At 30.3% G+C, this 26,816-nt stretch overlaps 2 protein-coding genes across 25 annotated transcripts in view; both read left to right on the top strand.

The window, feature by feature from the left end:
• The first annotated feature begins 3,788 nt into the window (after window positions 1-3,788).
• LOC130677837 (uncharacterized) lies at window positions 3,789-7,602 on the top strand. 2 transcript variants are annotated; one of them, XM_057484712.1, is made up of 7 exons: window positions 3,789-4,016; window positions 4,407-4,747; window positions 4,852-4,952; window positions 5,011-5,135; window positions 5,210-5,337; window positions 5,431-5,629; window positions 6,016-7,602. In XM_057484712.1, exons 4-7 carry the CDS (start codon window positions 5,034-5,036, stop codon window positions 6,052-6,054), a joined length of 468 nt encoding a protein of 155 aa, XP_057340695.1. In that variant the 5' UTR covers window positions 3,789-4,016; window positions 4,407-4,747; window positions 4,852-4,952; window positions 5,011-5,033; the 3' UTR covers window positions 6,055-7,602. The 2 variants fall into 2 exon arrangements, with proteins under 2 accessions (XP_057340695.1, XP_057340694.1); XM_057484711.1 differs by having other exon boundaries at window positions 4,852-5,135; window positions 6,016-7,600.
• Window positions 7,603-8,579: 977 nt separating this feature from the next.
• LOC130677118 (uncharacterized) overlaps window positions 8,580-26,816 on the top strand; it is a 169,328-nt gene continuing 151,091 nt past the window's right edge. For 2 of the 23 annotated variants that reach the window (XM_057483725.1, XM_057483721.1), the window contains exons 1-4: window positions 8,580-8,743; window positions 22,021-22,085; window positions 22,159-22,338; window positions 22,447-22,542. The gene's annotated coding sequence lies outside the window, so the exon portion shown is untranslated. Of the gene's footprint in view, window positions 8,751-22,020; window positions 22,339-22,446; window positions 22,543-26,816 lie in introns of all 23 variants that reach the window. The other 21 variants (XM_057483723.1, XM_057483722.1, XM_057483727.1 and 18 more) reach the window with 19 other exon arrangements.

Below are 26,816 nucleotides of genomic sequence, written 5' to 3'. Positions count from 1 at the left end.
TAATAATAATAATAATAATAATAATAATAATAATAATAATAATAATAATAATGATGATGATAATGATAGTAATTAATTTCAAGCTGTATCAAATTAAAAAACCACATAATTACATTGGCAGCAATAGGATGGCAGCAATAAATAAAATGAAAATTTTTAGATTAACGAAATCAATATTTATTAAATTTTTTATTTAATACTAAGTCATACAAATAACAATGAAAAAGTAAGAAACATTATAAATTAGTAATTTAAATAACGAAGATGATGATATGGTAGACATGGCTGTTGCATATGTTGATTTACAGAAATGTAGTACTGTAATGAACATTTTTCACGTGTGCATATCGTCATTTACAAATTACTTATTTATTCATCATTAAGTTAATGAATAAATCGTTTAAGAAAAAATTTTTTTAATTTTTTACGAAAAATAAAAAAAAAAAAGACTATAGATATTAAGGGCATTCTCAGACAGTGCCCCCCACTTTTTAAAAATATGCAATGACTTTCATCTGTCATAACCGTATTAAAATTTTATTAATCAATTAAAAAAAAATTTTAATTTTAATTGAAAAAAGGACAATGTAGTCGTAATTTCGTTGCGATATAGAATTTAGAAAAAATTACTTACAATTGATATCAATTGGGAGTTAAACGAAAAATTTGTTTACATAAATGTACAAGAAAAAATAAAATGATATTAAAATATAAAAAAACTTTTGTTAATTTTTAATTAAAAAAAAAATTAGTCTAATTTCTGTAATGTCTTAAGTTTATAAGTTCAAAACAACGAATTCTTTTGGAATTTTATAGTTTCTAGTATTTTAAGGCCATTCTCAGACAGTGCCCCCCACTTTTTAAAAATTTGGAATGACTTTCAACTGTTGTAAGCGTATCAAATTTTTATCAATTAATTAAAAAAAAATTAAAGCATTAATTGAAAAAAGGACAACGTAGTCGTAATTTCGCCGATATATATTTTAAAAAAAATTATTCACACTTGATATCAATTAGGAGTTAAACAAAATTCGTTAAATAAATTTCCGTAAAATCGTCCTGTCAATTTTATAATTCGAATTTTTAAATTTGGTTGGCTAAAATTTATTCAACAATTTTCGTTTAACTCCCAATTGATATCAATTGTAAGTAATTTTTTCTAAATTCTATATCGCAACGAAATTACGACTACATTGTCCTTTTTTCAATTAAAATTAAAATTTTTTTTTAATTGATTAATAAAATTTTAATACGGTTATGACAGATGAAAGTCATTGCATATTTTTAAAAAGTGGGGGGCACTGTCTGAGAATGCCCTTAATATCTATAGTCTTTTTTTTTTTTATTTTTCGTAAAAAATTAAAAAAATTTTTTCTTAAACGATTTATTCATTAACTTAATGATGAATAAATAAGTAATTTGTAAATGACGATATGCACACGTGAAAAATGTTCATTACAGTACTACATTTCTGTAAATCAACATATGCAACAGCCATGTCTACCATATCATCATCTTCGTTATTTAAATTACTAATTTATAATGTTTCTTACTTTTTCATTGTTATTTGTATGACTTAGTATTAAATAAAAAATTTAATAAATATTGATTTCGTTAATCTAAAAATTTTCATTTTATTTATTGCTGCCATCCTATTGCTGCCAATGTAATTATGTGGTTTTTTAATTTGATACAGCTTGAAATTAATTACTATCATTATCATCATCATCATTATTATTATTATTACTATTATTTTATTTTATGTGATTTTACTGAAACGACCAGGGTTTTTTTATTTTTTGTTAAAGGAATTACGGCTTTACTGGTCTTCTTTATTGACTTGTTAGATTAAATTCATCGTATTAATAAATACATGTGAACTAATATTTTTAGTACGCACTGTAATAAAATACATTTATCGAATAAAATCAAAATCTTGAATTTACTATGTTTTAAAAAACGGTTTCGCCCCGAATATACTTGATGGGCTCATCAGTAAAGTTGATGCAAGTATATTCTACTTCAGACCGTATAAATGATGTTAATTTTGAATAAATTAAAAATGAAAAATTAAAAAAATGAAAATTAAAAAAATTTTTTTTGGAAAAAAATGGAATGAAAAGTTTGAAAAAGATCATATTTTGTTTGACGAAGAATTTTCTATATGATGATGTTAAAGCAAGTATTCCAAATTTGCTGTCATATTTTCGAAAAATTCTATATGATTTATATAGCCATGTACGATGAATTTAATCTAACAAGTCAATAAAGAAGACCAGTAAAGCCGTAATTCCTTTGACAAAAAATAAAAAAACCCTGGTCGTTTCAGTAAAATCACATAAAATAAAATAATACATGGCTATATAAATCATATAGAATTTTTCGAAAATATGACAGCAAATTTGGAATACTTGCTTTGACATCATCATATAGAAAATTCTTCGTCAAACAAAATATGATCTTTTTCTAACTTTTCATTCCATTTTTTTCCAAAAAAAATTTTTTTAATTTTCATTTTTTTAATTTTTCATTTTTAATTTATTCAAAATTAACATCATTTATACGGTCTAAAGTAGAATATACTTGCATCAACTTTACTGATGAGCCCAGCAAGTATATTCGGGGCGAAACCGTTTTTTAAAACATAGTAAATTCAAGACTTTGATTTTATTCGATAAATGTATTTTATTACAGTGCGTACTAAAAATATTAGTCCACATGTATTTATTAATACGATGAATTTAATCTAACAAGTCAATAAAGAAGACCAGTAAAGCCGTAATTCCTTTAACAAAAAATTATTATTATTATTATTATTATTATTATTATATTATAAAATAATATAATATAATAATAATATATTAAGTTTTGATGCAATGGTTTAGATTCAGAACAATGTACGCAATCAACGCATTAATTAATAAATAAAAATATATAATTATTTTGAAGTGTTTTGTATTTATACGTAATTGAAAAATAAATTATTTGAATTATTAATGAATACAGACATTTACAAGATTTGATTATCTATAATAAATTAATCACTGAGTATTTCTATAAAACATGGATTCTAAATTTTATTAATTAATTTCATCATTTAAAATTAGTATGTTAATTATATGTTTAACATAAGTTTATAATTAAAGTAAAAGTTTTATTATTTGCGTAAATTTACACATGAATATATTCAAATTTTATCTCTATCTAACATTAAGATGATTTCAGAATATTAACATAGCGCCGTATGGTAATTTGTAGATTGCAGACATTCCTTTATAACCGACGCTTGCTCTTTTATCGACTGGGTCATTGAGTAAAGTTCCCTGATAGCCAGAGTTTCTGATCAGAAAGTTGGAGTACCTGAGTAGCGACCAACTTGACGACAAGTTGTCGACAACTTTCAGCTTGTGTAACTGTTGCCGACAACTTGGCTGCAAGTTGCTCAGCAGCTTGGCGACAATCTACTGCCGCAACCTGTCACCAAGTTTCTGAGCAACTTCTAGCCAAGTTGTCGGCAACAGTTACACGAGCTGAAAGTTGTCGACAAGTTGTTCGGAAAGTTTCCGTCAACTTATGGAAATGCTGACTTTTGCGGCCAACTTGGCGACAGGTTGCGGCAGTAGATTGTCGACAAGTTGCGGGCAACTTGGCTATCAGGGTTGTCAATGAATAGTAGGGAAGAGAATTTACCGGTAGAATAAATATTTTACTTATTTTACCCATTTTCAGAAGGTTATTTACCGGATAAATAACCAAAGTAGTTAATTTTGTTCCGAGGGTGGCGTTGATGTGCGATTGAAGATGTGTACAATGTAGACTAAAAATTATTAGCAATTATCTTTTATCTTTCAATATTAATGAGTTAATAAATAGTTAAGAATGATAAAAGTGAAACATTGATCAAGGTTATTCGCGGATCTTGTCAAATGCAGCTTTAGTATAGAAATATGACATTCTGTAGAGTTCTGTTATAACAAAGTAGGTCGAACAGAAGAATTTGAGATTCATCGACCCAGGTTCGAATCTGCGGCATCCAATTAATAATTTTTTTTCATTTTACTGAAGTTAGCCAACGTTTTTAATTTTTTTTTATATTTGTTTTCAATAATTAAATTAGAACAAAAAACATTTTTTTTTAAATTGCACTTAAAGTTTATCAAGTTTTTACAAAATAAAATTTATTTTTTATTTTTTTATAATAATTTTTTCAATAAAAAAAAATTCAGTACGCCATATTGCTTTTAAAACTTAGTATACTAAACTATATACACATTCGACGCAAGTAGATATAATCATTTAAGTTAATATTTTACCGGTTAAATAGCCAAATAACTTACCGGTTAATAACCGGATATTTTTCCACTCGAATCACTAAAGCTGTAAGTAACAGTTCATAAATCTTCCAGAATGGCGCTCGCATAGCAGCAGTTTACGGTATGAATGTAGCAGTTGTAGACGGATTGAAGTGTGCTGAGTTAATAAATTTATTATTTTTCTTGACTAAAGTAGTTAGTAACAGTACAGTATACAAACCTTCAACTATTAACGTAGTCCAACGTGGAGAGTGATTTAATTTTTTTGAACTGTGAAAACGTTAAGTGATATTGTAGTGAACAGTTATAAAACTTTTTAAAATAATAGAACAATAATGGGCAAAATTTGTGTCGTGAAAAGTTGTCCAAGTGGACGTAAATTGAAAAATAATGAAAATGATTCGCCTCAGTCTCTGTCTTATTTCCAACCAACAGTATGTAAAAAAATTTTTTACAAAATATTTATTAACGATTGTCCACTTTATTATTTTTTTAGTTGACTAACAAATTTACATTTTTTGTTTATATGTATTCACAGACACCGGTAAGATTAAAAAATTGGAAAACTTCTTTGGGCATTGAATTGAAATCAACAGATTATATTTGTCATCTTCATTTTAAAGAGGAGCACATAAAAATGTACGATAAGTTTTACATCCAAGGAGAACTAAAAATTTTAGGAATAATTTTCCTACAGTTTTATCGCTGCCACCGTTTTGGATGTTTCTAAATAATCCCAATGAACCCGAATTTTTGCGGATGGATCCTGCAACTAGGCAGATCAAGAACCATTTACGTTTAAACGAGGATACATCTGTTACTGTACGTATCAATTAATGTCCGAGTAAATATATATGGTTTTTTTATAAAAATAATTAATTACTATCTAATTGCAGGTTATTTTTCGTAAGCTTGGAGAGTTGCCTCTAAACGAGAAAATTGTTTCATTAAGTAATATTTCTAATTACTCGAAATCCGTAGAAAGATGGCCATTATGCGTTGGCACTCAAATTGACAAAAACAAGTAAGTTTAGTTAATTTTTAAATAAAAAAATGTATGAGTTGCCAAGAAAAAAACTAATAATTATTTAATTTTAACGATAACATTAATTTTCAGATATTCGAAAACTTGTAAAGGTGTGATTGTTGGTGATGACACATATAAAAGAAATCAACCTAATCCAAGATGTAAATCGTGTCGAATTTTACGAAATCGGTTACAGAACTGTAATTCAACAGCTATTAATATGGGGAGAATAGCAGCTAAAAAACGGCGTGCAACTCTTGTTAAACAATGCAAACGTCTTAAAAGAATGGTAAGTTTGGTAAATTACGATTTTTTTTTTGGCTTCAAACATCATTTCTTTTTTACCATTAATCAAGATGACTGTATTATCAATACCAAATCAACTGAAAACATTGGTTATGGGAAAAATTTATTCAATTCCGTATTGGTCTTCTATTTTTAACATTAACAACATACAAAGACACTTCGTCACTGAAATTGAAGGAAATAGATAGATAATAAAAACTGTTCGATAACATTACAGAAAGAAATGTTTTAAAACTAATACAGTAAAAATTTGATGCAGATATTTTTATAATCCTTCGATTTGAAGTGACTAGTGTAGGCTATACTATTTCCAAAATTCTTTGCAATTTTGGCTTTAAAATTTAACCATGTTATTTGTTTGTTTAACAGGAAACTAATACTATTTGTACTCTTTCAACGGTTATATAATTAATCAAAAATTGAATGTTACGAAGAGAGATCCCCAAATGAGCAGTATTTATAAAAATTTGGTTGCCAATTTTATAGAAAAATATAATTAATTGAAAACCCATTGAGAAGTTCTGGAACATGAATATTACTTACAAAAATAAAAAAATTTACAGTACATTCATGTTTCCGTTAAATTTTGAATTTTTTAATGGGAATCACATATGAAATTTACATCTTCAATATTTACTGATAGTTTGTTTTTCAATAGATTTGTATATTTTAATTTTCCATTATTCTTTTTGTTAAAATAAGTTTGATTTGTACATAAAAATTGTTCATTAATATTTGTGCTGGAATAGTAATTGTACATTTATTCTAGTATACTCCAGATTTGTATATTAAATTTGAATATTTCTTTGATTCTTCAACGAAAAAAATTTCATATTGAATAAAGAAACTTTTTTTATTCACATTACAACGAATCAAAGCAAAACTTTGAATTTGTACTATGCAAGTTGCACGTTAATAAAATGATAATAAAAATTTTGTTTGTTTACTTGTGTTAATGAAGTAGTCAAGTGTAAGAATTAGATATTATAAGTTATCTATTGGCAATTTTCAATGTTACTAGAACATTGATCAACTCATATTAATGAATATCTGTAGTGCTGTATTTTTTAGATTATTTATATTAAATTAAAGTATACCTGAAGATTGGAACGTTTTACGTGGAATGAAAGTAAAAAGTTGAAAATCTATTGGATCTAGATTCATGAAATGTTTTGCACATCATCAGAAAATCGCAGCTATCTCTAATTATCCCTAAAGCAGTCACATTACATAAATTTTTTAGTTTCGTTGGAATAAAAACGTTATGATCTTCAGGTACATAATTGTAATAGAACTTTAATATTATTTATAGTATATTACAAGCTTGAAGTACGATTACCTTTGCACTACCATCAAGGTTAATCAGTCACATTGTCTCGACTATATTCATGATTTCCGTAATATAGCAAATTTTATTTCATTAATATTTAATTAATGAACTCCAAAATTTGTAACTTCTTTATTATATCTTTGCAGAAAATTAGACTGAAAGAAAAAATATTTATGGCAAAGTCTGAGTGTGCAAAAAAGTCAGAAGCTGTACTACAAGAAGCAATTAAGACGTTACCAACAGAACATACCATTTTCTAATCTTATAAATATATTTATTTTTTTAATATTGACTAATTAAGCGTTGAAAAATAATACACAAAACTTTTATTATATACCATTGTTTCTTACTTTATGCTTATTTCAAAAAAGTGCGCCAAAACGAAGCGGAAGTTGTTCTTTCCTTATTTATTTTTCTATCTTACTCTAATAACTTTTGGCGTGGTTTTTAAAATTTACACTGATGCGATTGTGGCGCCACACTAATTTAACGCATTTCGACGGACACTTTTCATACACAGAGATAGTCCTCTATTATTTCTCATACAACAATGTTTTTTTTCCCTTGATTTTCTGTTTAGGCCATGAAATCTACATAAATGATCATCGGTACTCTAGTGATAATAACAAATATCTTTTATTTCAACGATTTTATAGCCCAAAACAATAAAAATAAAAATAGAATTAAAAATATTATAGAATTAAAAACAAACACAAGTTTAACGTTAAATAACTTTTGAAGGAGTTATTTTATCGAAAACCCATAAGAGAACTTTTTTGTAGAGCGTTCAATTTCCTATCAGAACATGCTTCGATCAAATTTTTACTCTCATTTCTTTCTGAGAAAAAAAATTAAGAGACAAAAGTCTAAAAATCCCATGTTATTTAAATGGGAAATATAAAATGATTTCCGCACGGTTTAATGTGAAAATTAAGAGCCTGTTTGTGTTGGATATTTTTTTTTAGGTCATAAACTAAAGATTCAGGGGGCGATCGGTAAATAAAAATCGATTTGGGAAATAACGGACACCCTAATATATATTAACAATAATAGTTGAGTTCTTGTAATATGGTTTTCATTTATAAGTAACATTTATTTATCAAATATATCTTTTTCTTATTTGTTTATAGAGTATGCATTTGTTTATAACCATATTTGCTGTTAACTATAGAACAAGGGCCTATTCATGATTTTTATGCGTGTGTTTTGTTTAGGTTTTAAGTATCGGGTGACAGGAAACGTTCCAAAACCACTCAAACTGTATTTATATTTCTCTGAATACAAAATAAAGATTTATTTATTTATTTATTTAAAGTTTCTTATAATAAAAATATATAATTTAATAAGTATGTGCCACGACGATTTATTATTTAAACTATTGACTAAATATTGATAAGACGCAATAAGTGTTGTAAAATATTAATATATAATTTCAAATGAAATTTAAATGCGCGCCTATTTATGGATCTCAAGTTCACTAATTAATTAAGAGGTGGAGGCACCTGAGGCCACTGAGGACATAACAATATAATTGTTTTCTTTCATTCTCTATAAGATGGTCATAGAGAGCGCTGTGTAACCCGTTGGCTACACAACAATTATATCCACCAGACGGAGCCATACCATACTGACAATAATTATTGATCCTATAATACACAATACAGTTCATTCAGTTCATCAAATATCATAATTGTGTGTGAGGATCGTCATTTAGTTTAATATATAATAAATAATTTCAGTAGACCTGCCATTATATAAATTTTATTGGTACGTGGTACGTTATTTATGATCTGATCAATATTCGAACATGTGATTAATAAATGAGCTATTATAAATAATTTAATACTTGATATAAATATGACTGGTGATAATTACACAAAAAAAAAATTATGTTATCGATTGTGCCGATTTTAATACTAGTAAATCTTAAACATTGTTGAGTCGTGGATAATTTTATGAAAAATATTTCGTGACGATTATGATTGAAAAAAATCTAGGGTAGAAGTATCATTTGTAGTCACTACACCATGTTCGGACATTTAATACTTCATTTCAATTAATAAAAAAGTATAAAAAAAAATCTGTAAATCGGTTGACCCTGCGGGTCGCCCCAAAACTTCCCGCTGTTTTCGAGCTCAGAGAGCTCGGAACTGTAATTTCCAATATTTTTACTTGACAACCCTGGTGGAAATTTTTCGGAATTTTCTCTAAAAAACTCAGTTCTAAAGACTTTTTCAAAGTTCTAAAGGATTTTTCAGAGTTTTTCAGAGAAAAGTCCGAAAAACTTCCACAAGGGAATACCTTTACTTACATTAGTGTTTTCAAACTTGAACACGGTATGTTTGATATTGAACTTAAAAAATTCGAGACATCGAAAATACTTAATAAACAAGCGTTCTTAAAATTTTTACTCATGATTATGTTCTAAAAATCAATTTAATCAGGCAGAAATCAATGTCAGTGATTAAAATAAAGATTTTAAAGACTTTTGACTGACATCAAAGCTTTAATATAAGAAGTATCCGAGAAAAATGTTAAAAAAAAGTGTTTTTTCAATTTTTTTGCTGGTAATATTATTTGAACTGAAGAAAGAATTGCATTACAATATGTGGTGATCGGAACGGACTATAACGATGAAGGGATGTTATGATTTTTAACACAATTGAGTACCCTGTTGAAACAAACTCATAGATTCTCATAAAAAAAACATATTTTTCTATGAGACTTTATGAGCTACAAAATTTTCCATGAGAAACGAAAAATTTGCTCATAAAACTCTTTATGAGAATTTATGGGTTTTTATTTTGTTCATGATCTTAAGCGATATATCTCATACAATTTTTATGGGAATGAATGAGAATTTTTATGTTATGAGATACTATAAGTTAAATCGTCAGAAACTTTTATAAGATTGAATATAGATAATTTCTTTATGAGTTTTTATAAGTATTTATTACTTTACTCTTAATGAGAGTTTATATAGAATATCCTGATACGTAAAAGTCTCTCAAAATCTCATCAATTCTATTTATGTAAAAACACCTACGAGTTTTATGAGTTTGAATGGGACTTTATCTAAATTTGAATTCTCTTAAAAAATTTTAGAGTATTTAAAAGATTTTATAAGACATTTCCGCAGAGTAATGAATGCAAAAATTTTAAAAGATTTAATGAGTAATTTTAGTGCCAAATACACATCAATTTCTCATAAAAATATCCCTGATTAAACAAAATGATTAAAAATGATTTGTTTTTTAATCATTTTAAATACTTTTTAATCCTTCAAATCATTTCTAATCTTGTCTCTTATGAACATTTAACGTGTGAAATCATTTTTAATCATTTTGTTTAACCAGGGATATTTATGTGGTTACTTGATTTATGAGTTTCTAAGAGACTTATCTAACAAGAAATTTCTCTTAAATTACTATTCAAATGTTCAAGTAAATAAAAAGTTCTTACATGATTATTAACTATATTATTTCTACTTAACAAATTTGAAAGAATTATAATAAATTTTATTTCTTCATGTTGAAATTGTCATCCTATGAGATCCGATGAGAACTTGGTATATATCATAATGACATAAATTTCTCATAAAATCTATTTTTCGAAAACGCTAGATTTATGAGATTCGATGAGACTTTTTTAAAAATCAGTAACTCTCAGAAAATCTTTTACTGTTAGTGGATTTGTTGTGGTCAACTATTGAAAAATATGAAGCTTAATGACATCCCTTATTAAAAGGAACGATTTAAATCGATTAGAAAAAAAATTTTTAAATAATTTTTAATAAAATGTTTTTACCTACATAATGTTTGAAGATTTTACATAAAGAAAAATTATTATATCTACACTGAGAAAAATTAATTATTGTATCTACAATACAAAAATTGTAATTTTAACTATCTAAAATGGTAATAACATTTTTCAGTGGTTATACTGATTAGTATTACTATTGAAAATGATAACAGTTACAATTGATGATGGTAACGGTTACTATCGAAGATTCTAATTGTAATTATTAAAAATTATAATTGTTACAATTGATGATGGTAACTATTACCATTCAAAGTTGTAAAAATTCTTAACTAAGAATGTGTGTGTGCATGAGTGTGCGCGTGTGTGTATATCCGAGTGGGTGTATGAGTGCAAGCGCGCGCGTGCGTGTGCATGTGTGCGCACCCGTGTGCGTATGTGTGCAGGTAAGTGTGCGCAGTTGTGCGCACCCGTGTGTATGTACATGTGTGCGAACCCGTGCGTAGGTGTGTGTGTGTGTGTGTGTGTTTGTGTGCATACATATATATATATATATATATATATATATGTGTGTGTGTGTGTGTGTGTGTGTGTGTGAAATTAATCACTTCCCCAGTTAAACAAATCACACATAGACAAGCGTCAGACTATAACGTTTATCTTTCAATTTTTTATTAGCTTAGATGGTCATCAATATTTAGGCTGATAGTAACCATTACCATCAGGTAATTAAGAATTACGATTTTTTATAATAGTAGTAATTATTTAATATAATAACAGTTATAATTTCTGGTTATCATAAATAATTGGTAAACTTGACCATATAGATGGTAGATATTACCATTCAGATTGTTTATTTAATAATTTAAATGATATTATCAATCATATAATTCAGTTTAAGAATTGTACTATAACTTGATGGTAACTTTTACCATAAAATTCTCTCTGTGTAGAAGCCTATTAATGTTGAATGATATTTTATAACCGCTTAAAACAATAAGACAAACTATTCCCGTATTAATCCTCATAGTGACATTGCAGTTGATTACTCATACGTTCTCGTATAATAATAAGTCAAAAATGCCTTTCCATCTTTTTAATTCATTCAAAATCGCGTAAAATGATAGAAAAATTAAGGATTTGCATATAAAACCTCATAGCAAAATTTTAGTCGATTATTCGTACGTTCACATTTAATTATAAGACGAAAATCGTTTTCAATTTCATTAGTTCATTTAATATCGCTGGAAATGATATGAAAATCAACTATTCCCTCATAAATCCTCATAGGGACATTGCAGTTAATCAATTATACATTCTCATATAATTACCAAACGAAAATCCCTATCATTCTCATAAATTCATTCAAAATCTCTCGAAATGACATAAAGATTAAGTATTTCTTCATAAAACATCATAGGAAAATTGCAGTCGATAATTCATACGTCTCATCTAATTATAAGACGAAAATCCCTTTCAATCGCATAAATTAATAAAATTGAAAGGAAATTTCATCTCATAATTAAATCAGAACGTATAATTAAGTAACTACAATCTTCCTATGAGGTTTTATGTGGAAATAGTTGATATCGCTATATCATTTCAAGCGATTTTGAATGAATTTATAAGATTACACGGTATTTTCGTCTCATAATTTAATGAGATGGTATGATAAATTAACTGCAATGTTTCTATAAGATTTTAATGGACATACTTAATCGATGATTTATCCGTTCTCAGCCAATTATAAGACGAGAATCCTTTTTAATCTTATAAATTCATTCAAAATCTCTGGAAATAATATGTGATGACTATTTCCATATAAAACCTCATAGGAACATTGCAGTTAATTTATTATACATTCTCATATAATTATCAAACGAAAATCTCTTTCATTCGCATAAATTCATTCAAAATCACTCGAAATGACAAAAAGATTAAGTATTTCCTCATAAAACCTCATAGGAAAATTGCAGTCGATAATCCATACGTCTCATCTAATTATACGACAAAAATCCCTTTCAATCTCATAAATTCATTAAAAACTGCTGGAAAAAATACGATCTACTATTTCCACATAAAAGCTCATAGGAACATTGCAATTCATTTTTTATACGTTCTCATATAATTATAAAACGAAAATCCCTTTCATTCGCATAAATTCATTCAAAATCTAAAATCAAAAACTAAAATTTATTTGGGACAACTAAATTTGATTCCCTGGTTAAAAAAGTGAATTAAAAAGGATTAACAAAGCACACATACTTAATACTCCTTAATACTCTTTAATACTCTTAATTCTCCGGAGAATTCAGATCGAACATAAAATGAATCCTTTTTAATTCTCCATCATCTAGCGACAAAATTATTATCGTTTTAGGATTAAAAAGAATAAAAAAGGATTAAATATTTTTAATCCTAACTTATCCTTTTTAATTCTAAAATAATATTTAATTTCTGTTCCCGTGGAGGATTCAAGAGAATAAAAGAGGATTGGAAAAAGTTAAATTCTAACTAATCCTTGTTAAATCCAAATTAATATTAAATTTCTGTTCCCGTGGAGGATTCGAGAGAATAAAAGAGAATTCAAAAATGTTTAATCCTAACTAATTCTTTTTAATTCTAAAATAACTTTGAATTTCTGTTCTTGCGGAGGATTCAAGAGAATAAAAAAGGATTCAAAAAAGTTTAATCCTAACTAATTCTTTTTAATTCTAAAATAATATTTAATTTCTGTTCCCGTGGAGGATTCAAGAGAATAAAAGAGGATTGAAAAAAGTTTAATTCTAACTAATCCTTTTTAATTCTAAAATAATATTAAAATTCTGTTCCCGAGGAGGATTCAAGAGAATAATAGAGGATTCTAAAAAGTTTAATCCTAACTAATTCTTTTTGATTCTAAAATAATATTTAATTTCTGTTCCCGTGGAGGATTCAAGAGAATAAAAGAGGATTGGAAAAAGTTGAATTCTAACTAATCCTTTTTAAATCCAAATTAATATTAAATTTCTGTTCCCGTGGAGGATTCAAGAGAATAAAAGAGGATTCTAGAAAGTTTAATCCTAACTAATTCTTTTTAATTCTGAATTAATATTTAATTTCTGTTCTCGCGGAGGATTCAAGAGAATTAAAGAGAATTGGAAAAAGTTTAATTCTAACTAATCCATTTTAATTCTAAACTAATATTAAATTTCTGTTTCCGAGGAGGATTCAAGAGAATAAAAGAGGATTCAAAATAGTTTAATACTAACTGATTCTTTTTAATTCTAAAATAACTTTCAATTTCTGTTCTCGCGGAGGATTCAAGAGAATAAAAGAGAATTCAACAAAGTTTAATCCTAACTAATTCTTTTTAATTCTAAATTAATATCTAATTTCTGTTCCCGTGGAGGATCCGAAAGAATAAAAGAGGATTCAAATAAGTTTAATCCTAACTAATTCTTTTTAATTCTAAAATAACTTTCAATTTCTGTTCTCGCGGAGGATTCAAGAGAATAAAAGAGAATTGGAAAAAGTTTAATTCTAACTAATCCTTTTTAATTCTAAATTAATATTAAATTTTTGTTCCCGAGGAGGATTCAAGAGAATAAAAGAGTATTCAAAAAAGTTTAATCCTAACTAATTCTTCTTATTTCTAAAATAACTTTGAATTTCTATTCTCGCGGAGAATTCAAGAGAATAAAAGAGGATTCAAAATAGTTTAATCCTAACTTATTCTTTTTAATTCTAAAATAATTTTTAATTTCTGTTCCCGTGGAGGATTCAAGAGAATAAAAGAGGATTGGAAAAAGTTTAATTATAACTAATCCTTTTTAATTCTAAAATAACTTTGAATTTCTGTTCTCGCAGAGGATTCAAGAGAATAAAAGAGAATTCGGAAAAATTCAATTCTAACTAATTCTTTTTAATTCTAAAATAATGTTGCAATTTCTGTTCTTCCCGTGAATTCGAGAGAATAAAACAGGATCCGAAAAAGTTATATTCCATCTTATATTTTTTTTAATTTTAAAGTCATGTTGCAATTTCTGTTTTTTTCCCGAGAATTCGAGAGAATAAACCAGGATTCGAAAAAGTTATATTCCATCTTATTTTTTTTTAATTTTAAAGTCATGTTGCAATTCCGGTTCTCGCTGAGAATTCGAGAGAATTGTAACCATAACAAAAAAAATTATTTTTCTTTTAAGGGCATTCTCAGACAGTGCCCCCCACTTTTCAAAAATATGCAATGACTTTCAACTATCATAACCGTATTAAAATTTTATTAATCAATTAAAAAAAAATCAAAATTTTAATTGAAAAAAGGACAACGTAGTCGTAATTTCGTTGCGATATAGAATTTAGAAAAAATTACTTACCCAACAAAATTAAAAAATTCTAATTATAAAATTGACAGGACGATTTCACGAAAATTTATTTAACGAATTTTGTTTAACTTCGAATTGATATCAAGTGTAAATAATTTTTTTTTTATATCTATATGTCGGCGAAATTACAACTACGTTGTCCTTTTTTCAATTAATGCTTCAATTTTTTTTTAATTAATTGCTAAAAATTTGATACGCTTATAACAGTTGAAAGTCATTCAAAATTTTTAAAAAGTGGGGGGGCACTGTCTGAGAATGGCCTTAAACTTTGAAAAAACAGAATAATAATGATTAGTAATTATTTATATATTAAAATTTTATTCTGGGAAAGAAAAGAAATAATAATTTTATACGTGAAATTTTATTTTTTTTTATGGAGAAATTCGTGGAAAAAAAAAGTAATTAAAAGAGAAAAAGGCAACGGGAAAAAAATGTAAGAGTGATCGTGAGACGCTCGCCGACCGACAATCTGGCGGGAGAGAGTAAGTGAGCGAAAGTTAGTTCCGCGCTCACCGCTAGAGCGTGCGGGCTTCTTGGATATGGACACTTATAGTAGAAGTGTTAAAAGCAAATGCAGCGGACGTTAATCGTCAGTCTTCACTCTACTGCTACCAAGTGAACTTTGCGTAGCAGAGTGGGAAGTACCTACTGGTAGTGGCGCAGTATACCCTGCACCACGTCCTATATATATATATCTGGTATAGATAATATATTATTTTTGGTATAACCAGTGGTCTTCCCCATGGACAATTCGGGATATCCATCCCAGTTCGGGCTCTCTATATTTTTCTTGAGAATAGTTCTTCATTCTTTTCGATTAATATGAAGAGAATTAAAAAGCATTACAAATTTCAAAATATGAATTCTCCTCAATTCGATTTAATTCTCTGAAGAGAATTAAAAAGTATTAAAAATTACAAAATATAAATTCTCCTCAATTCTATTTAATTCTCTGAAGAGAATTTAAAAGTATTAAAAATTTTAAAATATGAATTCTCCTCAATTCTATTTAATTCTCTGAAGAGAATTTAAAAGTATTAAAAATTTCAAAATATGAATTCTCCTTAATTCTAGTTAATCCTCTGAAGAGAATTTAAAAGTATTAAAAATTTTAAAATATGAATTCTCCTCAATTCTATTTAATTCTCTGAAGAGAATTTAAAAGAATTAAAAATTTCAAAATATGAATTCTCCTCAATTCGATTAAATTCTCTGAAGAGAATTAAAAAGTATTAAAAATTTCAAAATATGAATTCTCCTCAATTCTATTTAATTCTCTGGAGAGAATTTAAAAGTATTAAAAATTTCAAAATATGAATTCTCCTTAATTCTAGTTAATACTCTGAAGAGAATTTAAAAATATTAAAAATTTCAAAATATGAATTCTCCTTAATTCTATTTAATTCTCTAAAGAGAATTTAAAAGTACTAAAAATTTCAAAATATGAATTCTCCTTAATTCTATTTAATTCTCTAAAGAGAATTTAAAAGTATTAAAAATTTCAAAATATGAATTCTCCTTAATTCTATTTAATCCTCTGAAGAGAATTTAAAAGTATTGAAAATTTCTAAATATGAATTCTCCTTAATTCTATTTAATTCTCTGAAGAGAATTAAAAAGGATTCAATCCATTTTTAATCCTCTTTAATTCTCTTTTTTAACCAGGGTTACGTCAATATAATCTATTTTATCATTTTTAACAAATGATTTAATAGACCCTTTTTGGTTGACATTAATATTTCTCTCTCTAAGATTATAAAATCATTTAGTAAAGTTAAGAAAATATTTATTTAAGGGACAACTAAACTATTTTATAGTCCCAATAAATCCAAATATTAAAGGAAAGTATTGTTATATTAACTCTAATAAACATTACTTAGATACAAAAAAATATATTCATTTAGAATAAATATATATATTTGTTCGAGGTCAATAAATATATATTTGAACCTAATGATTATTGATTTAAAAAGTTATAATGTTAGGCAGCAGCAGCGGGAGTAGTTTGGTGCTCGCCACTAGATCGCGCCCACCATTTGTGGTGTCCCTGGTAAGATACTTATTTCAGAGATTTTATATTCGCCAGCTTGAAGCAATCATGGGACGGATTATCTGCTGGAAATTTTTGATTATAGTGGTATCCTGTAGTAGACTATGACATTAGTGTTTAATATTAATGTTTTTTCTGAACAATTTTTGTCATAGTACGAAAAAAATCAAGTGGCAAGGAAATATATTATTCTTTTGAATATGCATTTATTTAACTGTTAAATAAATATTCTGTCATTTTAAAATAATATTCAATTATTATTAATAACACATTCTCTAAAGATCACTCATATATTTCATTATGACTACTTTATAAACTCTACAGGTAATTAATTTGATTTTATGCTTTCTACTAAACACGTAATTATCTTTACTAAATATTTTATAGTTTCCAATAACTAGTTTTGTTGGTTGATTATAAAATATTTAGTTAAAATAACCAAAGATATGATTGGCAATGCGGGCAATCAAATCATTTTCTTGTCATAACTAAAATTTAGTTGTCAGGAGACAATTATTTTCTCAGTGTACTATTTCCTCATAAAACCTTATAGGAAAATCGCAGTCGATTATTAATATTTTCTCATTTAATTATAAGACGAAAATACCTTTCAATCGCATAAGATTATTCAAAATCGCTTGAAATGATAGACTGCTCTGCTTATGATTTCATGTCTCATAAAATATCATAAACATACAAAACATTCTAAATTTCTTCTAAAAATTTTATCAGATTTTATGAGAACTGAATAAAAAATAAGAGTTTTGCGTTTTTTCTCATACAATCGTTCTATGAGAAACTATGAGAAATTTCAGTGCCAAATACACTGCCATTTCTTATTAAATTTCTAGGGTAAATATTTTTTTATGGGAATCTATGAGATTGTTTCAACAGGGTATATACATTATGTTATGATATATCCGGGAAAAATGACTGAAATTGTTATTTTTTTAACTGTTCGTCGTCGATATCTTTTGAACCACCCTGGCTAAAAATACTGATTGAAAAGAATTAAAAATGATGAAATTTTGTTTGTATATACATATAGACATACAGTTTGCATGGTAGTGGCCAATTTTCAATTCATTTCAATCAGTATTTTTAACCAGGGCAATCAACCGATTTTAATGTTTAATCAGCGCGTTTGATTGAGTTCTAGAGCTGATAAAATTATAAAAATGATTGATTCTGTAGTTTCAAGGATAATACGCGAAAAATCGTTTCTTACCATTTCTTTCTCTCATAATATTTCTTAAAAAAATAATCCGATTTTGATGGTTAGCATGGCAATCGACGCGCTTTATTGAATTCTAAAGCTGTTCAGATGTTGAAATTATTTGGTTTAGTTGTTTCACAGATATGCGCAAATAACAATTTTTTACCATTTCTTTCTCCTTCGATATCTCTCGAACGAATTATCCGATTGGGTAAGATAATAGTTTATCTCTTCATGCTGACGGGTTACCCAGGTGTCCAGCCGAGGTATTAACCTGGCTGTCCATCTTCCTCGCGGGTCCCTTGTCCAAGAGTCTTGCCAGGAATCTAAACTTTGAGTCCTGGCAAGCTCTCGGCGTTTCTCTCTGTCCTTCTCCAGGCTTTAGTGGACGAACTTGCGCTCCTGGGCTAACAAGTCAATTGGGATGACCCCGGCTACCACTAAAGCCGCTGGCTCCGAGACCGTGCGGTAGGAGCTGGTAATGCGAAGGGCCCCTCTTCACTGCACTGCGGCCATACGTTTCCGGTACTTTTCGTACCGCAGTGCATAAGCCCAGACTTCGGCACCGTAGAGCATTATGGACTCGACAGTGCGCAGCAACAAGCGTCGCTTGCATGGTCGGGGGCCGCTAACGTTATCTCACGGCTGGTCGGACCATCCGTGGTGGTGTAAATCAGGGAGCGGGCATCCAGGTAATCCTCCATGATCTTTAGGAGGTATCCCGGGATGTTAAAGTCCCGCTCCAACGCTTTTATCGCGTCACACCACCGCATCAGCCGCTTTATACTCGGCAGGGCTCCGGGCTGCGTCGGAATCGCGATGACGGGCCCGCTGTAAGAGTCTTCTAGTCCGAAGACACTCACGTCTCATTAACGCAATATCGTCCGTCCACCAATACACCGGTCGTCGTTGCCCACAAAGGCGAACCCATGGTCCTGCTTCCTTGCAAGCCTGATGGAGGTGGGGTCCATCCTGTTGACGTTCCACTTGGCAGGAGCTTTTGGTGGTTTGCTCCGGACTGGGATTACATCACGTACGAAGTTGTCACAGCAGATGAGGACGACTTCCTTATGCAAATTGTTCATAGTCATGAGAATCTGCAAAAGGGGGCGTTCTTATATAAGGCAGCAAGGTACGCGGCAAAATCCCTCGGTCTCGGAAGAGTAAACCCTCTTATTGAACTCCCTAAGGAGGAATTTAAGACGGTCGTCAGGAATGCTGAGCAGCAAAAACTGCTCAGTACACACATGGACAAGTTTATGCACAGCGTGTTTTTTAAACACGTGCGTGATTATGGCTTGTCCACCCAGCTGACGTTTTCCTTCCTAAAGTCAGCTGGCCTGATGTCCGAGACTGAAGGATATATTTTTGCCTGCCAAGATGGTGTAATCAATACCCTCGAATACCGTGCGAAAGTACTCCAGATGCAGCTACCCGACACACTGTGTAGGGGTGACACGACAGATGACCCAAAGACAACTGATCCCCGACAATTGGTCCCCGACAATTGATCCTTGTGACGATTGATCCACCGATAAAATATACTCACACACATATAAATGTGAAAAATTTGTGTATGAGTAGATTTTTTATGTTACACGCACACAAAATTAGTGAAAAAAGAGCGTAATTTTTCACATTTATATGTGTGTGAGTATATTTTATCGGCAGATCGATCGTCGCAAGGATCAATTGTCGGGGGCCAATTGTCGGGAATCAATCGTCTTTGGATCAACGGTCAGGTAACCCTGTGTAGGGTATGTAAGGAACATCCTGAGACGCTTATGCATATCTTGTCCGCATGTCCTGTGCTAGCAAGAAGTGCATAGATTCAACGTCACAATGCTGCTCTGCGAGTACTTTATTACCATCTAAGACATACGCACGGTATCGATAAAACACCAGTGCTGCCTTATCTGCCAGGAGATATTCCGCAAGTTGTTGAGAATGACCGTTGCCGTATTTATTGGAACGTGCCATTTGCAACATCGCGGAAAATCGACCATAATAAACCTGATATTGTGCTCTTCGATAAAACCGCTCATGACATTTATGTCATTGAGTTTTCAGTACCTGCTGAATATAATATCACGGTCAAAAAAGGCCAAGTATGACACTCAAGAATTGACCACAGCTCGACACCAAGCACCGGCCAAAGCTTAATACCAAGTATCAATCGAAACTTACTCTACAATCTAATAATTTAATAATAATTACATTAATAAAAAAAATAAAGTATGTTAATATGATTATTTTTATTATAAAGGAGATTATCGTTATAATAATTATTATTATCGCAAAAAATTATGATTGCAACTCTTAATAACACTATAATTGTTCTTATTGTATAAATTACGATTGCAACTCCTCATATTATTATAATTATTATTATTGTAAAAATCATTATTCTAACTCTTCGTATTATTATAATTATTATAATAAAAATGATTATTTACATCATTTCTTGAGCGGGATCTTGAGCGGGTTCTTCAGCGGGCTCTTCAGCGGCCTACCCACTCCCTTAAATCACCTTTTAATGGTTCATGATCGCCTTCAATTGGATTGACTGATGCAAAAAAACGTTAGATATATGAGATAATTAAAATGATTTATGATAATAATAGTATGTTAATCTATACCATCACGTTTCCTTGATTTCTTGGATTTAAGTTTTGCAGGTATTTCATCTATTATACTTGGTTCTGCACTAATTGATGCAATGTCATTCAATTCTGCATTTCACCGGTCTCATTATCAATTCCACTCGACTGTTGTGAAAAAAAATTAAAAAATTATAGAAAAAAATATGAAAGCATGATGATACTGAAGTTAGCTGACGTCTAACAATTTTTGAATTCTTTTAAAAACGATAAATTATAAAGAAAAAATATTTGAAAAAATTGCACTTATAGACTTTTTAATTTTCTACATGTGCATAGTTTTGTTTTTATTTAATTTTTAAATTAAACTGTTGAAAAGAAAATTCGAAAATTGTCAATTGTCTGCTAACTTCAGGATCATGAAAGCATGCCAATTTTTCACTTAAATCAAATTAATTGATTAATTAATTAGATATTTTTAAGAACTAATTATTATTATCGATAGACCGTTAAAAAATTGTAATTGATGATAATAAATAACTATGATTTATTTTCGTTACAATTAAGCACGATTGCATGAGTGTAAATGTAGTAGACGTCAGACAAATTTAAAATTATAAATAAATCGAGTCAATAATTAATGAAATTAAATTCAAAAAAATTAGCATTTAAAAAATTTTGAAATTAATAAGTGTTTTTTTTTAAATATTATTTTTTTATTATTTACTCTATTTATCTATAATTTTAAATTTCTCTGATGTCTGCTACACTCACACTCGTACGATTGCAATGATTATTCGCTAACCCAAAATAAAAAGTAACTTGGATATACAGTACCCGATAAAAAATGATTTTGTATAATTATATATTAGTCCATATATAATCAGATCTGATCATATATAATCATATATGATTAGATATAATCATGCATGAACGAATATAGTCATTTTAAAAATCTCATTGAAAATATCTGTAAATTATTAATTAAGTAATTTAATTAGGATTTATTGGCTACATTAATATTAATTAATAATAATTTCTTTATTTGCTTACAGAAGGGTTGCATATTTCCCTACTACAAAGTAGGAGAGGGCTTTGATGCTTTTGGTTTGTACATTCAGTAAGAGATTTGAAATTTAGACACAAGTATCAGGCAAATTTAGAAATTTAATGATTTTTTACTTTGATTCGAGGAATTTTGCTCTTTTGGCGATCGCACTTTGCATGTAATTGAAAAGGTCTTTCACAGTTCTGGTAGACTTGATGTCGAGGATCTGGGGTGAATCATGTCCAGAACATTTGAGGTAGGATAACCAAGGCTTTAAGTATTTCATTCTCTCAGATATGTAGAAAGGACATCGGAACAGAATATGGTGAGTAGATTCAAATTCATTACTGCCGCAATGACTACAGATGTGCTTAGGGACAATCCTGACTGTTGATTTATTCACTAAATAAGTGCACATGTATTGATTTGCCAGGCGTAGTTGAGTCAGTAAGCGCTTTTGGGGGATTGAAAGGTTTTGGGTGAGATGGAAGGCGATGTGTTCTTCAATAGTACGATGGATTCTGAAGAGGTGAGCAGATAATTTCTCATATGCTTCCAGGTCTTCCAATTTCAATTTTCGTTCTGTGTATTTGAGTGCTGGTTTAAGGATTTCCTTCCAAGTCTTCGGATTTCAGTTCCCCCAAAGGTGTGAGATGTTCATCTTGACCAGTACTTCTTTGAGCGAGGCAGTCCAGTTGTATTTGGAGTCGCCTATCAGACCTCTGGGGTCGTTCCCTAATTCGAGCTGCCTGGCGAAGCATATTTTTGTCAGGTTATGGTCATCAAGCTCCAGTATTGTAATCAGGAATTCGAGAATAAATTTTTAAGCTACGAGGCTGAGTTTGGAGAGACCCAGTTCCAAGCGTAGCAGCGGGTTCGGTGTGCAGCGTGGGAGGCTTAAGGATCTTCTGAAGTAGTCTGCTTGGAAGGTTTCTATTTTGTCGATGTAGTTGATTCCCCAAACTGGGAAAGCATAGAAAAGTGTTGAGGATACCATGGCGTTGCATAGAACCGCTTTGGGCTCCCATGAGCTACTTTTGACTTTTCTCTCAATTGATAGCACTGCGCCAGTTGCTTTTTTGGATTTTTTTTATAGCGTATTCCGGTGCCTTTAGACCTAGCATTGATGAGGATATTTGCACTCCAAAGTATTTATATGTACTTACTATGTCTAATCTTTCGCCTTTGTAGGTGAATCTATCGACTTCAGAGGTTTTTATTTTGCCAGCTCTTCTAAACAGCATGACTTTTGTTTTACTCGTATTTACTGCAAAGCCATTTGTATCACAGTAAACTTCGAGCAATTTGAGTAATTTTTCTAGATCTTTGGCATTATTTGCTAGTAAGACTGTATCGTCTGCATACATGAGTGTCAGTAGATCTGTGTAGTTGTTTATATTTATGCCTGAACATTCTTGCTTGCGCAAGAATTCCTCGAAGTCTGCGGTGAAGAGTATGAAGAGGAGGGGGCTTAGACTCTCACCTTGGAGGACTTCCTCGGTGACTTTGCAATGTTTTGAGTTTGTCTCCAATCTTTATTTGAACATGTGCATTGTCGTACAGGCTGATTAAGATGTTCATTAATTTTGTCCTGACTCCCATATGGAAAAGTTTTTGCCAAAGTTTGTGATGTGCGACGGAGTCAAAAGCTCTTTTATAATCAACAAGAACGGCGTAGGCTTTTGCAGCTAGGCGTAGCCTGAAATGTATGGCGGATTGGAGAATAAAAGCTGCTTGAGTACAAATTCTATTTCTCCTAAAACCCATTTGAGACTCCGGTATTTTATTCAAGTTTTCAGCCCAGGATTCGAGTCTTTTTCTCATCAATTCGGTGAAAATTTTAGTTATGCAATTTATTAGAGCAATTCCTCGGTAGTTTGCAGGGTCAGCAGAATCACCAGCTTTGAAGATCATTGTTAAATTTGCGGTAGACCAGTTTGATGGGGTTTTTTCTTTATCAAGGATGTCGTTGGAGAGAGAGAGTACAGTAAATTTCCAGTTTGACGGTAAATTGGTGAGAAATTCGTTAGCAATTTTGTCTGGACCTGGTGATTTGTTTTTCTTTTAGGTAGGTGTCCAGTTCTCGTATGGGAAAATCACTGTCAAGTTCATGAACTTGCTGTGGAGGCATTGGTCTGACTATCTGCTGTATCTTAGGGTATACAAGTTCGTAAAAGGTATTCCAGGCCTGGATGTCAGGTCCAGAGTACTGAAAATGTTTTGACGGTTTACATCGTTTGACTGATTGCCAGAATTCTGTAGGATTCTTCAGGTTTTCAAACTGCATCTGGACCTTTTTTATGTAAAGATTTTTATTGCGTTCTATCAGATTTTTGTAGTGCGTTTTGGCTGTTAGATAATTTATTCTGTCTGTTTCGAGAAAGTTGGAACTGTAGCACACTTTAAGTGCCTTTTTTGTGTCTTTTTTTGCGATTGTACAGGCTTTGTCAAATTAAAGCTTGTTTATTTGTTGAGCTGGATCGAATTTTTTAGTATAAGTCATGTTTGCGTACGCGGCTGCTTCGATGATACTTGTTGTAAGGATATTTGCTTTTGAGTCCAGGTCTGCCGCATTGTTGAAGTATGCAGTATCCGCTGCCGCAAGGTAGAGGATATAAGATGAAGCGAAGCTGGTTTCCACCTAAAGGCGGGTTCGCAGGCCGAAGGATTACTGCTTTGGGAAGGTTCGGGTTTGGATTGATTAAGCAGATTTAGAGTTATTGCAAAATGATCTGATGAGAATGTTTTTTTTGATACCTTTAGGTTTTTTATTAACGGAAGTGCTTCGTAGTTGGCCCAGACTAGGTCTATAATACTAGACCCATTTTTATTGCAAAAAGTTTTTTGCGCTGGAATGTCACCTGGGGTGCGTCCGTTTAGCAGGGTGAAATTGAGTTCATCCATGCAAGCTTCTAGCAGCTTGCCGTTTCTGTTTGTGAATTGGTCCGTAGTTTTTCTCTCTGCATTTACGCAGGTGCTTTCAAGAAGTTCCGGGTCTGTGAAGCAGGTGGAGCTAATTCGGGCGTTAGAGTCTCCACCAATGATGATGGGGGTATTTTCTTCATTTAGCTGTATGTCTTCGATCAAAATTTTTAGTTCATTTAATAGTTGCGAAATATCACACTCTGGTTTAAAGTAGAGGGTGCCGAGGATTATGTCCATATTATTTGCGATGTTTGTCTTTGAGAAAATCCAGTTGTTGGTGGAAGAAATCAGGGCCAGACGGTGGTTTTTCGAGATAATACTTAGGCCACCACTCCCTCTTCCCGTGCAGTGTGACTTGGTAGCTGTTGACCAGAGTGTACTGGAGCCTGTCAGGAATTCAGGGACGTACTTCATGGGAGAGGTGATCCAGGTTTCTGAAATGCAAAAATAGTCAGATCTGAGCTCGCTGAAAAATTCGTGGAAATTCTTAAAGCCTTTGATATTGATAAAACTGATGCTCATACTTGTGTTTAAATTTTCTTTTAGTTTTTTGGAGCTTTATTTCCTCCGGTACCAGTAAAGTGGAATAGGTTCGGTAAGGCGCTTGCTGGGTTGAGTTGTGAAACACCGCTGCTGTCAGACGCATTTTTTTTCTTCTGGTGCAGGGGTACTATTTTAACTTCTTTGGCAGACCATTGGAACAGAGACCCATCAACTGATACTTTTTGATGCATGACTGCTGTCTTCTTTCCCTCTTTTTTACATTGACCGGCGTACTCTCTGTTTTTTCTGTCTATTAATTGTTGAGAGCTGGTGAGCTCGGGGTTGATGTAGATGTTTTTAATGTCCGGATTGCCTCTTAGCTTTTGTATCGACTTCATGAGCAATGTTTTGGACTCCCAAGAGTCGAAAGTGACTGAGATGATTGGAGTTGCTTTTTTTAAGTATTGGCTCCATTAATATAAATGTCGGTTAAATTTAAATTAAAAAAAAAAAAAAAAAATTACAATCGGTTAACTATTATTATACTAAGGGGTCACCCGTCTAATTACTGACCCACGTCGATGCTGCTTAACACTGGTAATCGCTGGATGGTAGTCTGATCCTCTAGTCTGCTATACACTTATAATTAAGAAAAATTCATGGCAATATACTTAACTCAAATAATCAAATTGATACTTCCAACGTAAATAATGCACCTAATAATGAATTTGGTTTCGTTCATAAATTAAAATAGAATTCATTAGATAGATATAATCAAATCTTTTTATCTATAAACTTATAAATATCTATATATAAATCGATATCGATTTATACTTTTAAATTGCTGCCGAATCCTTTGAATATTTTTTAAGTAATGGGGATTTAAGTTTGATTGATAGTTGACAAAATAAAAATTTAATAACATTGATATTAAAATTGTCACATTATGTTATTTATATATGGGGCATTCCATACCAAATCGGCCACTTTTTGAGATCACTCCCTCCGATATTTTTGAAAAATTTATGTTTTTGAGGCTAATAAAAAACGCTCTCATGAATTTTTTAAAATTTTTTTGTCTACTCGTTTCCTAGATACCGATTTTTTTCTAAATACGAGGTTTTTTTTTCAAACAGTTATAACTTCGCGAAAAATACACCAATCGGATCGTCTTTTTTTTCGAAATCTTCGTTTTTGAATGTTCTTTCAAGAAAAAAATACTTTTTTTATTCTTAATCAATTCCTTCATTGTTTATTTCAAGTTTTAAGCAAAAAAACGGTTTTTCGAAATGTATGCTCCCTTCGATTTTTTTGGAAAAATTCTCAAAAAAACTTGGATAAATTTAAAAAATTTTGAGACCAATCCGATCGTGGGCAAACAATTCGTTTTATTTT

Source organism: Microplitis mediator, chromosome 11, assembly GCF_029852145.1.
Source record: "Microplitis mediator isolate UGA2020A chromosome 11, iyMicMedi2.1, whole genome shotgun sequence".
Classification (NCBI taxonomy): domain Eukaryota; kingdom Metazoa; phylum Arthropoda; class Insecta; order Hymenoptera; family Braconidae; genus Microplitis; species Microplitis mediator.
Note: the sequence above shows the minus strand (reverse complement) of the source record. Positions and strands in the feature narration are given on the sequence as shown.

What these genes read in the sequence shown, in the direction of transcription:
- LOC130677837 (XM_057484712.1), top strand. Translation starts at nt 5,034, where the DNA reads ATGTTTCTAAATAATCCCAATGAACCCGAATTTTTGCGGATGGATCCT. An exon ending in ACGAGGATACATCTGTTACT is followed by an intron (nt 5,136 to 5,209) that starts GTACGTATCAAT and finishes ATCTAATTGCAG; the next exon opens with GTTATTTTTCGTAAGCTTGG. An exon ending in ACTCAAATTGACAAAAACAA is followed by an intron (nt 5,338 to 5,430) that starts GTAAGTTTAGTT and finishes ATTAATTTTCAG; the next exon opens with ATATTCGAAAACTTGTAAAG.